The sequence below is a fragment of the Numenius arquata genome, chromosome 3 (genome assembly GCF_964106895.1).
Source record: "Numenius arquata chromosome 3, bNumArq3.hap1.1, whole genome shotgun sequence".
Classification (NCBI taxonomy): Eukaryota; Metazoa; Chordata; class Aves; order Charadriiformes; family Scolopacidae; genus Numenius; species Numenius arquata.
In genome coordinates, this window is record NC_133578.1 from 17856484 (window position 1) to 17869655 (window position 13172).

The window sequence follows — 13172 nt, forward strand, 5'->3', positions numbered from 1 at the left end:
TGCTTTTATTATAAATTAACTGGAGTGCAGCGCCTTGGAAAAACAACCTTGCCACCCAAAAAAAGCAGAGCTGACTTCTGATACTACAGGAACACCGGGTATTTACAGCACTAGCACAGGATGCGCCTGGGGAAAACAGATTTGCTCTCTGGACCGAGCAGTCCCATCATCACCTTCGCCAGGGGTGACCAGTTCAAAGGATAACTCCCGCCTCACTGCCTCTTCCCATCGCCCAGAACTCTACCGAAATTAGTATCGACAATAGGAAAGTATAATGCTTTGTAATAAATTAACATAAACACCCACCCGGGCTGCATCTTACAAGATAAATGCTCTGCCATGTTTACAACCAAATTTTCACTCCTGGCTCAGAAACCAGAAAGATGTCACCCTGACCGGGTCCCCCCTGGCTCATCCGACATGTGGACTGGAAGGTCAGTCAGTCTTGTCACCACGCTGTACGTGGTGTGGGGACAAGGACCAGGGTTGTTGCTCACAGCTGCCCACAGAGGTGAGATGAGGCCACTGAGGCAGCATCCCTCTGCCAGGACCAGCTCTAGTGTGGAAGGGCCCATGAAAGAGGTGCCTGCTGTCTCCTAAATCCATGGGTTTGTCTGCTTTGCTTCAGCTGGTTTATTCCTGAGAAACTCCTAACGATAGTTTAAAAAACCCAGAAACTATCTCGACAGAAAAAAAAAGGTGGTTTTTTGTTTGTTTTGTTGTTTTTTTTTTTTTTTAAAAGAAGTATTTCACCTCTAAAACTCAAGCTGCAAAAATCATAACTAGAGGCCAAAACAAGAGCAACTACTTTGCTTAACAGCAACACTTTCTCTGAAATGAGTAAATGCCAGTGAAAGGAAACACCTGCCCCTAAGTAAGTGCGAAGGTGCCGAAAAAATGAAGTCAATGGGATTCCCCATCCCACCCCCACCCCCCCTGCTGAAACAAGCTATAAAAGGAGCATCACATCTCTAAATCCAATAAAACGCAACACTTCTTCCTAACCGTGCTCCGTTAATGCTGAATACGGGCTTTCTGAAAGCTTCTCACCTGGTTTAGTTTCACAGTTTGAGCGCTCTGCCCTCCTCAGAAAGGAGAGCAGAGGCACAGCTGCAGTAAAAACCCTCTTGCCCTGGGGCACGGGAAGACCAAGGCAAGGCCACGGTTCCACCACAGGGCGATTCAAGTGCCAAGCGCTCTTCTGCAGCCCCCTTTCCCCACCGCTCCAGTGTCACCATGGCCCAAGCCTGCACAGAAAGGGCCCCGCCAGAACGCTCGTTCCCTCCCAGAAGATGACAAGCGGCCGTCGTGTCACCTCTTCTTGCTGCTGCTCTCAGCCGGCTCCAGGCGCTCGCCTGCCCCCGGAGTTACACCGAAGCAGCCCCAAGCAACCGAACCTCAGGGCGAAACTCCACGCGCTCCCAAAGAGAGACCTGTCCTCTCCTCTCCAAACGGTACGTTATCCAACAGCCTCACAAAGAAAAATGCAATCAAATAATAGAGTTTGTAAAACCAAAGAAATCACATATATAATCTCACGTCTAAAGGAGGATGACAGTGAATGGTGTAAAAAAAAAAAAACAAACAAAAAAACCCCCCAACAAAACACACAAAAAAATCCAACAACAACAAAACAACCAAGAGAGCTGCCACCAGGTATGCAATACATTCCACAGCACCGACAGGTTTGTTTCCTGGAACCGTACGGAAATAGCGGAGGGCTTCCAAACCCAGGAACGTCAAAACGCATCGGCTTGAGCGATTCCAAAACGCCTGTTAGCGAGATGACCGGCAAGAGCCTACTCAGTGATCTGGGCTTCCAGTGAATATTACTAACACAACACACGCCAGGTTACAGAATCTATTGCTTAAATTGCTCTTGGAGAAAAAGAAAAAAAAAAAAAAAAAAAAGAAAAAAGCCAAGTGATATGTAAATCTTCGCCACTCACTTCTCACAGGTGAATGGGCTTTTAAAGTCGAGTCTCTTTTTGCACTTTTTTTTTTAAATCAGTTTATGAGCAGCTGTAGTCTTGTGGCTTGATGCAACTCTTTAAGGCTCCATGCTGACAAAATTATCTGAGGAACAATAAAAACTTCACCACAGGAGGATCGCTCTGGGATGTTAAGGTTTAAACGCATGGTTCAGGCCCAGGACTTGCAGAGATGGTTCAACAAACCGAGCGTCCCATATTTCTACCTTTTGTCTCTTGTTTTTGGCCCTGAGCTGTTTGTGACTCCTGCGTGTCTGGCACAAGTTCAGAATCTTCCTTGTTCCTCAGGAGGAACAAGGTGTTTTACTCTTCACAGCGGCTGACGAACCGATCTTCCTACTTCCGTGCTAAGTGGCTGTGCATTTTTTTCCGTTTCTAGTAACTCATCGAAGATATCCCTAGGGATAGAGGGAAAGGCCAATAGTGAAACATACCTACAACAACAAACTGCTACATAAAAGACCGCTCTGAGGGCATCAGCAACTGGATTTGATCCACAAAGGCAAGCATCAGGGATCCTGGCAGAGAAAGGTGTCTTATCTAGCATCTCTAAGCACAGCTCTTTGGCTCCTAAAGCACTTTTTTTTTTTCTCTTTCCATTTATTACAATGAATAAGGTCAGTGATAAGCCTCAGAGAACAGTAACAATAGTGAAAATAAGTCCTGGCTGGTAAAAGGACCAGAAGCAACACAAGACAGTCTGTAATATCCTTTATTAGAGCAACCAGTAAAGACAGAAGAAGGGGACAAACTGAGGTACCAAACCCCTTCTTTGGTTCTGTGTGCCTGAAAAGGTATCACTTCTACCTACAAAGCTCATCTTGCCCGTTGCCCTGCTGCAACAACACATCCACTACGAGCAGGAATAAGGGCATTTACAAGTATCACAGCACCTAAGGAGAAAACCTGAGCTCCATTATGATTCCTGGTGCACAAATGCATAGCTGAGACACTGAATCCCCTTCTTAAAAGATGATTTAATGCATCTTATTAAAACCCTATGTATTAGTGAGATACAATTCCATGCCTCTGAACGCGGAGCACTTCAATTTTGTCATTCTTGCAGATAATTCAGACTAAGATTTCTTCTGACAAATACATGGAGACACTTTTCAACCCAGCAAAGAGGACTAGAGGAAGAAGAGGCACCCCCTTCCTCACAAGCAGCAGGTAACTGCCAGCACCAAAATTCCCCAAGACACCTACTTGTGCATGTAGAAGAAGATATAACCGCTTCGGTCTCTGTCGCACTGAACGGTAGCCTCTAGAGTTCTAGACACTTCCAGGTCATTGTAGGTGAACCAGGACTGCTTCTTGATATCATAGACATCACTGATATAATGACCTTAAAAACAGAGAACACACCTTGCTTTTCATGCTCCAGTTCAACCAGTAAGCTGGTGAGCTATATACCCTGCTCCAGCGACTGGTGTCAGATTGAAATGCTACAACACCCTGGAAATCCTGGTCCCTCCATCCTTCCTAGTCAATGAGCTGGTACGAGCACAAGCAATTCCGTGGACCTCATAAGCAGTACTTCATGCACATGCAAGCCACAACGGAAGACTTGCTTTGCTGCCTGAATTTTTCTCTGCAAATAATCCCACTATGGTAATTCTGTATTACAGATTTTTTTTTTTAATATCGGTAAGAGATAAAAGAATAAAATATGGGGTTTTTTACCTGAAGATGATGTGCTTCCGATATGGCTGACGATGCTGATGAGACGGTAGGAGTGAGGAAGCTCTCCTGTCTGAAAAGAAAGTCCAATTAAAGCTTTTAGGCATTCACTTTTGTCCCACGTAGCTTATGGACAAGATGATTTATACCTGAGATAATGGCTTTGGCTGCTGTATTCCAAGCTGCAACCCTATCAAGGACTACAGAAACAGACACCCTGGATCAGACCAAAGGAAGAGTCCTTCCAGAAGTGGGAACAAGCCTCCCATCTTATTTAATCTTGCAGTAAGCCAATGAAAATGCAAAGGAGCCACTCTGACCTCAGAACAGATGCTGACATGAGCTCTACACTGCAAAGTTTTCTAAACAACCATTTCCTGAGCGACTTCCACTGATGTCAGAATTAATCCACCAAATAAACATAGAAAAGCAAAAAAGGCACACCACGCTTACTTCTGCCGTATCAAAGAAATACCCTTGATAATGGTACACAGATTTAACAGTTAATACTGGATATGCAGCCTAGATTCTCTTGTCCTGCACCTGTAATATCAGCAGACAACGCCTCGTTTGCATGCAGGACACATGCTTGCTCTGTTCGCTGACAATAAAACTAAACAATGGTAATTGACTTTTGACATTTTTTAATCCTGTGTGACCAGGAAACGTTACTGATACGATTCACTGAAAATAATCTTAAAATGTAACTCTTCGTTTAGTGGTATGGAAATTGGAAAGGAATTTTAAGGAAAGAAAAAACCAAACCTGCTCAAGGAAACTCCAATTATTTAACGTTTTCTACTCTACACAGTATTCCTTCCACTGAGGCAAGCAGGCAACTTTCACAACGCTGCTGCGTGGAGCGCTAGCAGCTGGCAGTGCAGCCTCAGTTACATTTCACCTAATGGGAATAAGATCTTGCCACAACTTCTCAGTTCTGGTGGTGCAGGATCTAGAAGCCCACAGCGCTGCAACTAAAATACCACGCTGGCTGGAGTCCTCTCCAAGTAAAAATTCCACAACAGGACAGACTCTTAAGGATAGAAACTTTCTATCTTTTCACTTCTGAATTCAAAAGACCTTTCTAGACTCTACACCTGCTCTGTAAAACGACCTCCGACACTAAACTGATGGTAAAGAAGGGATATATTTCTCAGCTGGCTTTTGAAATCGTAGATCACACCTCAGCATTTCTTTTCAGCTCTTCTGCTTCAGCTTCTGAATATTCCATGTCAAGAACATCCTCATTCCCAGAGTCTTCATCAGAACCAACGCTGTCCAGGAGGGAGCTGTTAAACTCTAGATAAGTGGAAACAACGTGTGAGAAGCCGTGGCACACACAGGAATTCAAAACAGGTTGAGGTATATCTACCCATATAAACAAGCACAATAAAATGCTCACGTTTCAAGCTTCCTTTCCAAGGAAAGCAGGAGATATTGGAATTTCCAAATAAAAACTCTCTCTTCCTTCCCCAACTTGTCAGCGCAATAGTTAAGAAAAGTATCTTGGACTAGAGAATTAATTTTAGCATCATCTCTCTCATACTTTTACAAAAGGGCGCCACGGCAATGACAGCTGAGTGATAAAAGAGCATTTAAACACCCAGTTCACTTCAGAGCACTGGTGGTCTGCAGCCAGAACCAGCATTAGAAGAAGTACAGCCAGTCTGGCCAGTGAACTGTAAGTTTCTGCAAGGAGAAGCTATGAATTACAGTTTTAACTATAAGTTGCATTAACAAAGTGCATTTTTCAATTAAAACTGGCATCAAAATGCTACTGCTGGCAGCAGGCATCTTTTAATTGTTTTCAATGGTAAGAAGGCTGCTCACCGCAGGAACTTCCAGTTTGCTTGGCTGAGCAAAATGCAGGCAGCTTTCTGTAAAGAGCCGGAAGGCACCACTGCTCCCTGTACACGCTGTTCCAAACTTCCTGGGATTCTCCAGCTACCCGACTAATTTAAGATTTTGTACATGAGAAGTAGCTACGCTTTCACCAGCTAAATTAAAGCTATGAAGTCTTATGTGGATGAGAAGTTGTGATTAACAGGACACTGCTCAGGATATATATATATATATTTTTATTTTTTTTTCTTAAAGAGACTATCACGCCAGTTATGATGGAGACGTTTTGCCGAAGAGATTCTCACACTGCTTGCCCTGTAAAATCATCAGACGCTGGATTAGTATAATCTTCTCGGGAAGTTTACAGATGAATCCCTTTAACTGAGAATATTTTACTGCTGGTTTCCACACTTTGTTCAGGCTGTTGTAAGCTAGACTACAGCCAAGAAACGCAGCCACTTGGGTAGGTCTCTGCATGAAGCACGTGCTGTGGGTATTGCTAAATGCCACCTCACCAACGGTCCCCAGATGACTAGTGGTTCTCTGATTGCAGCACCACTGAGAACCTAAAACAAAGACTACCAGCTATACATTAAAGATTATTAGCGTCTCCTTGAACAACTGCTGGCTGATGCCTTACAAATGACACAGTAGCAAGTTGAGGAGCACAAGGTAATGCTCATTTTTAAGTCAAGCGACTGCAAATCAGGAGGAGGAAAGATTTCCAGTGCTGAACTCTCCCAGCCATGAATCCAGGAAGACCTGAGAAGGACTGGGTACTCAGTCTGCCAGAGCTCATCAGGGGACAGGACTCCGGCTCAGGGATGTCTAAGTGGCATTCGACTTCTCTTCAGGAGCAGACACAGGGTCATCCAGTAATACATGAGGGCCTTTAAAGGTGCCTGAGAACTACAAGTATCTTAACACACTACTTCATTACTCATCTCCCTCCCTCTTTGGAGGAGGAATTTTCTCCGAGTTATGCTTTGCTCTGCCAGGTTGTATGAAATCACTCGCATGCCAGCCTCACACAAATGTTAAACAGTGCCCAAGGCTCACCACACTGCCTGGATTTGGAGAAGACAGTGTATTTTGGGTTTCTTTTTTCACCCCCAACAGCTATACCTTGCAGTGAGGTCTGTCTCCCTCCCATCCTGTATCAGACTTACTCATTTTTCTGGGTAAGGCCAGTGCATTCATTGATCAGCACTAAAGTATCAATGGAAGTAAGAAATAATCCTTATGCTCTGACTAGAGCCATTAACATGCTGGCTTTTGCTGGGAATGCAAAATGTCAAGGTCCATTTTCCTATATATAATATAGGAATTATACATAATATATTTAATATTATGTAATATTACATATGTAATTACATATTTGTTTATACATAAAAATGAAATTAAAAACTCAAGAGACTGAAAGAAGTCATTTTTTGTATTAAGTTTTTCCCGGCATTTGCTTTCACAACCAAGAGCAAGAAAAGCTGACCTAAGCAAAGCCAAACACAACAAAGCACACAGCAAAAGAGCATGAAATCCCAGCTGTCTTACAGACATTCGGCAGCTGCGCTCATACATACAGATCTATCTTCCCTCAAAAGAAACGTCCTGGAAGAAGTTAAATAAGTTTCACCTTGTAGACTTAATTCCGTGGCTCGTTTAAGGTCATCGTCCTCTTTTTGTTCTCGTGCCTCCTGATGGGAAGAGAACAAAACGTAGTTCATTGAGACACTTCACTGTTTAAAATTCTTGTGGTGCTCTTTTTCCATTGAAACTGTGCTGCTCTGGTTTCTACAACAAACCTGACATTGTAAATTAAAGGTTCTGTGTGAAGGAATGTTTGCGACCAGCAAGAGTCCAATGTTCCTGTGCAACAGAACCTGGGACAAACCTTCATTAAGGCTCGTCAAAGCTCCTGAAGTTTGGTATGCAGCAGAGCGAGTCTCTAGTAACACCGAAGGCTTTCTCTGGATCATTAATTTGAAAAGCATCTGAATCAATTTGCAACCCTTCGCTAAGGAAAGCTGTCACTTACACAAAAAGCTACTCACACTTCAGCAAAAATTTAGACTTCTTCTGCCCAAAGCCAGCCGAGGACAGTGTCGTTAAATACTGACAGATTTTACTATTTTTAAGGCCTTTGAAAGTAGAGCCAGTGGTTCTATGTAACAGGTGTAATTCACAAAGGCAGGATGCAAAAAGAAGACACCACTAAACAACCAGGTATTAAAAATATTACCATGAACAAGTAGCAGAGAAACCTCAAGTCAACAAACCTGTCTAATCTTTGGGTAATATCATGCCCCTGTTCCTCCCACCACTCTTGAAAGCTCAGAGATACAGCAAGTCAGTCCATAATATTTAATGAGCTGGCTTCTTAATTGAGGGTTTGAATGCTTTCAGTGCACCTGAACACAGAACCCTAACTACGTATTTCAAATCAAGATAACCACAGCTACCGCATTTCCATGCCTGAGTCATTAGAAGAGCAGATTTTCGCTTCAGAACTGTAGCAGAACAACACTCAAAGGGCAGTTTTACATTATTAGCATGAGGCCTTTTATCTTACTATTTCTAAAGCATTTGGGAATCTTTTTTAAACTACTCAGCATCGCTGAATCAAAGCTACATCTGGCATGGAACGTACCAACCGGCACTTCATAATGAGTAATGGGAGAGAAAAATCCAAGAGCCATGGAAACATCAGATCTCATAAGGAAAACCATGACAGCTTTAGTATTAATAGAGAGCAGACAAGGGCACCTATTTAAAGAAAGACCGGGCTAAAGGCTTGCTTCACTCTCAGCGGCTTGGTTGAACTTGTGGAAATCAGTTACAGGTCTTGAAATTCAAGTGGAATACAGATGGTTAGCACACAATCCAAGATCCCAATTCTTTCCAAGTCTAATTGAAAGGACTTGTTTTTGACTAAGTTATTGGCATCCTTTTTCCAATTTACCAACAAGGCAGGATCACATAAATGCTCAGTTCCTATGTTCTTCAGTAAGCATCCCCTACTTGCTAGTTCCAGAAACAAGACAGATCTTTAGGTTAGACAGATCTTTAACCTGAACCTGGCTGTTCTTAGCCTTTGCTTTGAAACCTGCCTCTTTCACTTTGAGCCTTGACATGACACGCTGCAGGAAGCAACCGCCACGGAAGCCAAAGGTGGGCTTAGTTCTCGGTGACAGATAGGAAGAGTTTGGTTCAGCTTATCATCGTTTTATACAATGTTACAATGCAGTGTAGAAATGTGCACGGAAAGCTTTGAGAAGCCTGAAGGTCTGTGATGTGACAGACGGTTTCCAAAGCACAGACAAAACATGCCCAGACGTACCCAGTGCCATCACTCTACTGGCACCGGGGCTAGAGGAAATGCAAACCTTTTTTCATCTGGTTCTCTCAAAAAAGCAGCAGAATCCCTTTACAATTAATTATTGCCTGAACACAAGCTTTTCCTTTAGCCATCAGGTTTCCAGTGTTGGGGAAGGCAATTCAAGGAAGAAAACTTTATTTCTTACTTGCTCTTGAAGGCTCTGAGCCAGTGCCTGCTGAAGTTCTTGTTCTTCCCTCTCTCTCTCCATATCGTACTGCTGCAGCCAGTCAACCTCCCCTTGGGAGCCCTCTGGAGTTTTGTTTTCCTTATTCTCATCAAAATCTTTAGTTATCTCGGTGAAATTGGCAGGACCTGAGGAATCAGAAAGTACAGTTATGCTTTCCTGGGTCTTCTGTTTGTTACCAGCTAAATCCTCTATAGATTATCACAATCCTTGCAGCACAGTGACATCTATTGACAGGGAGAGCTCACCAGCCACAAGAAAACCCACACGAGTTGAACGGAAAAAAACTCCAAAGCGCAGCCTTATACTTATTTTAACAGGTGTAAGATGAACCATTTGATTAACCCCTGAACTTGTTCTCTTCTCAGCCTTTCATGTTCACTCAGAAACAGCAACTTCAACTAAAGGAAGATGTTACACACCACTAGGTTTCTGCACTTGAATCTCTCTAGAAGCAACCACGGATTATAAAAATTTGCATTGCATATTATACCTCCGAGTACTACAGGCAAAGCCACAATTAAAGCCAAATCATATGTAAGACGTAGGGAAGCACAGATCTCAAGCACTGTTTACATTTGTCAACTTCTTGCTTCAGGTGAAGAGCCTCAATCTCGTGAACGCTACCTACGGTTTTAAAAGTGCAAGAAGATTGTAACTCTTCAGTTCACCTTTAAAGGCAAAAGTATTTTACAAAACTGCTGGAATGAACATTCATTCAACCACTGCACACATCTCCTGCAGTTGCAGGACACTTTGATTCTCCCATTTTCTTGCAGCTGAGAAAGCGCCAGGACCTGCTCCAACAGCTCTCATGCAACAACATGTGAAACTTTATAGTTTTGCCCTATGCAGACTTAAACATCTGCTTATTAGTTATTAGCAAGGATTATACAAGGCAGTCTCACTATCTGTGACCTGTTAAACACAAGATCACCAGAACCAGACATATAATCCATCAGTCTAATCCTTTTAAGATGAAAAACAAAACAAATTTGTACATGGCCTTTGAAAACTTCCAATGTAAGAAGAAACACTCGATTCACACAACTGTTATCTGAGGATCATATAGCAGAAAAGACATCTTCTGTCTTATCTAACTTAGCCTTTTTTGAAAGCACCACAAAATATTCAGTATTTACAAGAAAAAAAATTATTACTAGCAGTAACAAGAAACGGACCAAGTCAAACCCATCATGTTTAGAAGCACCTTGTCTGATATAGGAATGTGTCCTTTGCAAATAAGCTTCCTTTAAATAGAACATAGGATTGTGAACGCATGGCGTGTTACGTTCAGCTGCCGTAACTGGTAACTCAACATACAGAGATACAGATCTCATCTGAACGCCAAACCGTAGGCTTTGAGCAATACTTGGGGGTTTTTGGTCATACACAGTCAAATACAGAAAGCTGAATGCAACGTTGAGTGTTTAACTGCATTCTTAATCAGAAAATACAGAAACTTTGGTTATACACGTACTTTTTGCTTAAGTCTCACAACAGAGCCTTCAAATAATTACGATATATTTTCCAAGGAAAACCCGTAGAGAGATACATTTGTGTGGCCATGCTCCCACAACCCTCTTTCACACAACCATAAGCAACATTAGTGTATACAAAGGAGGGCACAAACAAGGCTGCCCACAGGCTTAGTTTTCTCATACACCACCTTCCAACACTGAAGCTGTCAAGAGTTGTCCATAGAAACAAGCGTGACTTCTGGTAACAGAGCGAAGGGTTTTGTTGTTAATATTTAACCTCTTGGCTCTTAGAGGAGGAGAGCATGTTGTCGTCCTGTTTTTCTACAGTAGTGGAATTAAAAATCTGACTGAAAGCATGTAGCACACAACAAATGATAAATACTTAAATTTCCTTCAGCCAACTAAAGGAAGACACTCAAGTTTCCCCACACCGAGATCAAAACGGCTCGTTCTTGTATTTAACCGTGGTTTTGGGTCAGAGGCCATAATTCACAGGCTGAGTCTCTTATGCTCAAGGGTCCACTCTCACACAAAGTATTAGAAAGACCTACATTCATTAGTAACTAGTGACAAAATAACTGTGTTTATGAAAGCATTCTCTAGTCTTACACACCCCAGACATCACTCTTGCACACCAGCAATATGAACGCTGCTACTGTGCTGCCCAGGCTGCAACAGCTCCAGAAATGAAAACTCTTTCTGATTATGGAAGATTAAGTTCCATACACTGCCAAATCTTAGTAAATTTAATCATTGGGTACAGGAAACAGTGGAAGCATGTGTTAACCAGGAAAGAAAAAAAATGGAAATTAACTCTGAAGATGACCTTACCTTTACCAGAGAGGTGACAGACATACAAGAAAATGCATTTTCACAGTTCAAGGAATTAAAAACTTTATATGCAGGGAAATTGTAAGAAAACTCTGAGGAACTCCGGCAGTTTCAGCAGTGCATTTGCATGCAGATTCTGTTCACCACACATTACTAACCTGCTGCTGTCAGTAACCCACTTTAGCTCGCTATACGCTATAGTCCAATTAAGATGGTTACTTTGCCTTACCTGAGTCTAATGCTGCTTTGGGTTTCTCCATCTCCATAGATTCCAGGTTTTCTGGCAATTCCTGAATTTCGTCATCTCCAAAACCAGTGTCTGGGCTGCTTGTGGGCTTATCTTCATCATGGCTCAGAGACAGAGAAGCTTCCCTTTTGCTAATCTCTAAGACAGCTGCTAGCAGCTCATCTTCGCTCATCCCATCAAAACCAGCATTACCCAGTTCAGGTTTATCACCCTCCATTTTACTTCTTTTTGAACCCTAGAGATGAATGGAGTTATGATTAAGTGCTTGAATAAATAGGTATATAACATCAGCTTTACATTTCTGTGGAGACTTCTTTTTCATTTATTTTATTAACCCCAGGGAGTGGGAGCTTGGCTCTGTCAACATTAAACAGATATATGAGACTCAATAGAGACACAACCTTTGTAGCTACATTCACTCCAAGGAATAATATTTAAATATAAACTACAACCAGTTTTTACAGGCCCTGTGGATTAACATACACAAGATAACTCTTCCCTTCTCCTTCCTTTCCTTCAACACTTGTGTTCCACCTTTAGGTTCTGCCGAATCCTCAAGCCTCTGGCAAATCAATGCTAAAATACTGAGGCACAAGTAGCAAAATTGCAAGTTTATTAACAAAGCAAGGTGAAGTGGCAACATGAGAGCAATTGAACACAGGGATGGAAGAATAGGAACTGAAATCAGGCTAGTTCGAAGAGCAATTAAAACCAGGTTTAGTGCTGCAGAGTTGCCAGACAAAAATCTTATGAAGGGGCTGAGAGTCTGCAAACCAAATAAGAAAACAGTTAACCAGAGGAAGGGGGGATTTTTTTTTCCTAAAGAGAACAGAATGACATTAAATTGGAAGAAGGGAAAACCACTTTAGTCATAATCTGAATTTTTCCTTTTTTAATTATTTTCCTAACTGATGCTCGTCAACTCCTAAACCATGCTGATTTGCAAATAATACAGCAATTTCAATCATTTTGATATTAACTGTTAATCAGGAGGTTAACCTCCATGCATACATATTCACCCTATTTACCATATGCTTACTTTTTTTTCCCCTACATTATGTTAAAAATGGGAGAAAATAGTTTCTATTAGAATGTACTCATCCAGATGTTATTCCTAACTGTATTTACACAGATCTCAGAACTTTGTTAAAATGAACAAGGATACATTTTCACTGCCGCTTTTTACTTAAACACAACAAGCATTTGATGAGTGAGACTAGTTTTATATAGCAAACATTTTGTATTAAAACTGGCATATCAAACAAGATTAGCAAACGAATTAGCCAACTAAATAGCTTGTTTCTAGACATCATGCCCTCCAAGAATTAGAACTGACAAATTTAAACCTCTCTCCTCACATCTATTCACGCACTGAATAAGGAAAGCCGAGTACCTGCTTTTAAAGCGTTCTGATTTCTTTCTCTGCAGCTGTAGGCTACTAATGTCAAAACTGGTTTAGCTCTTCAGCAAACTCTAGTTCCAGGTACTTTGCCAACAACTACCACTAATTCAGCGGCTGGACTTTAAAGACTTGGCAGCG

General features: G+C 42.0%; 1 protein-coding gene across 1 annotated transcript in view; it reads right to left on the minus strand.

Moving 5' to 3' along the window:
- Positions 1-2004: 2004 nt before the first annotated feature.
- Positions 2005-13172, minus strand: part of USP37 (ubiquitin specific peptidase 37) — a 35346-nt gene continuing 24178 nt past the window's right edge. The window contains exons 17-23 of the mRNA XM_074145514.1: positions 11615-11867; positions 9035-9201; positions 7147-7207; positions 4855-4970; positions 3675-3744; positions 3198-3336; positions 2005-2389 (exon numbers count right to left, since the gene is read on the minus strand). Of these exons, the coding sequence (XP_074001615.1) occupies positions 2302-2389; positions 3198-3336; positions 3675-3744; positions 4855-4970; positions 7147-7207; positions 9035-9201; positions 11615-11867 (894 nt within the window). The 3' untranslated portion in view covers positions 2005-2301. The remainder of the gene's footprint in view (positions 2390-3197; positions 3337-3674; positions 3745-4854; positions 4971-7146; positions 7208-9034; positions 9202-11614; positions 11868-13172) is intronic.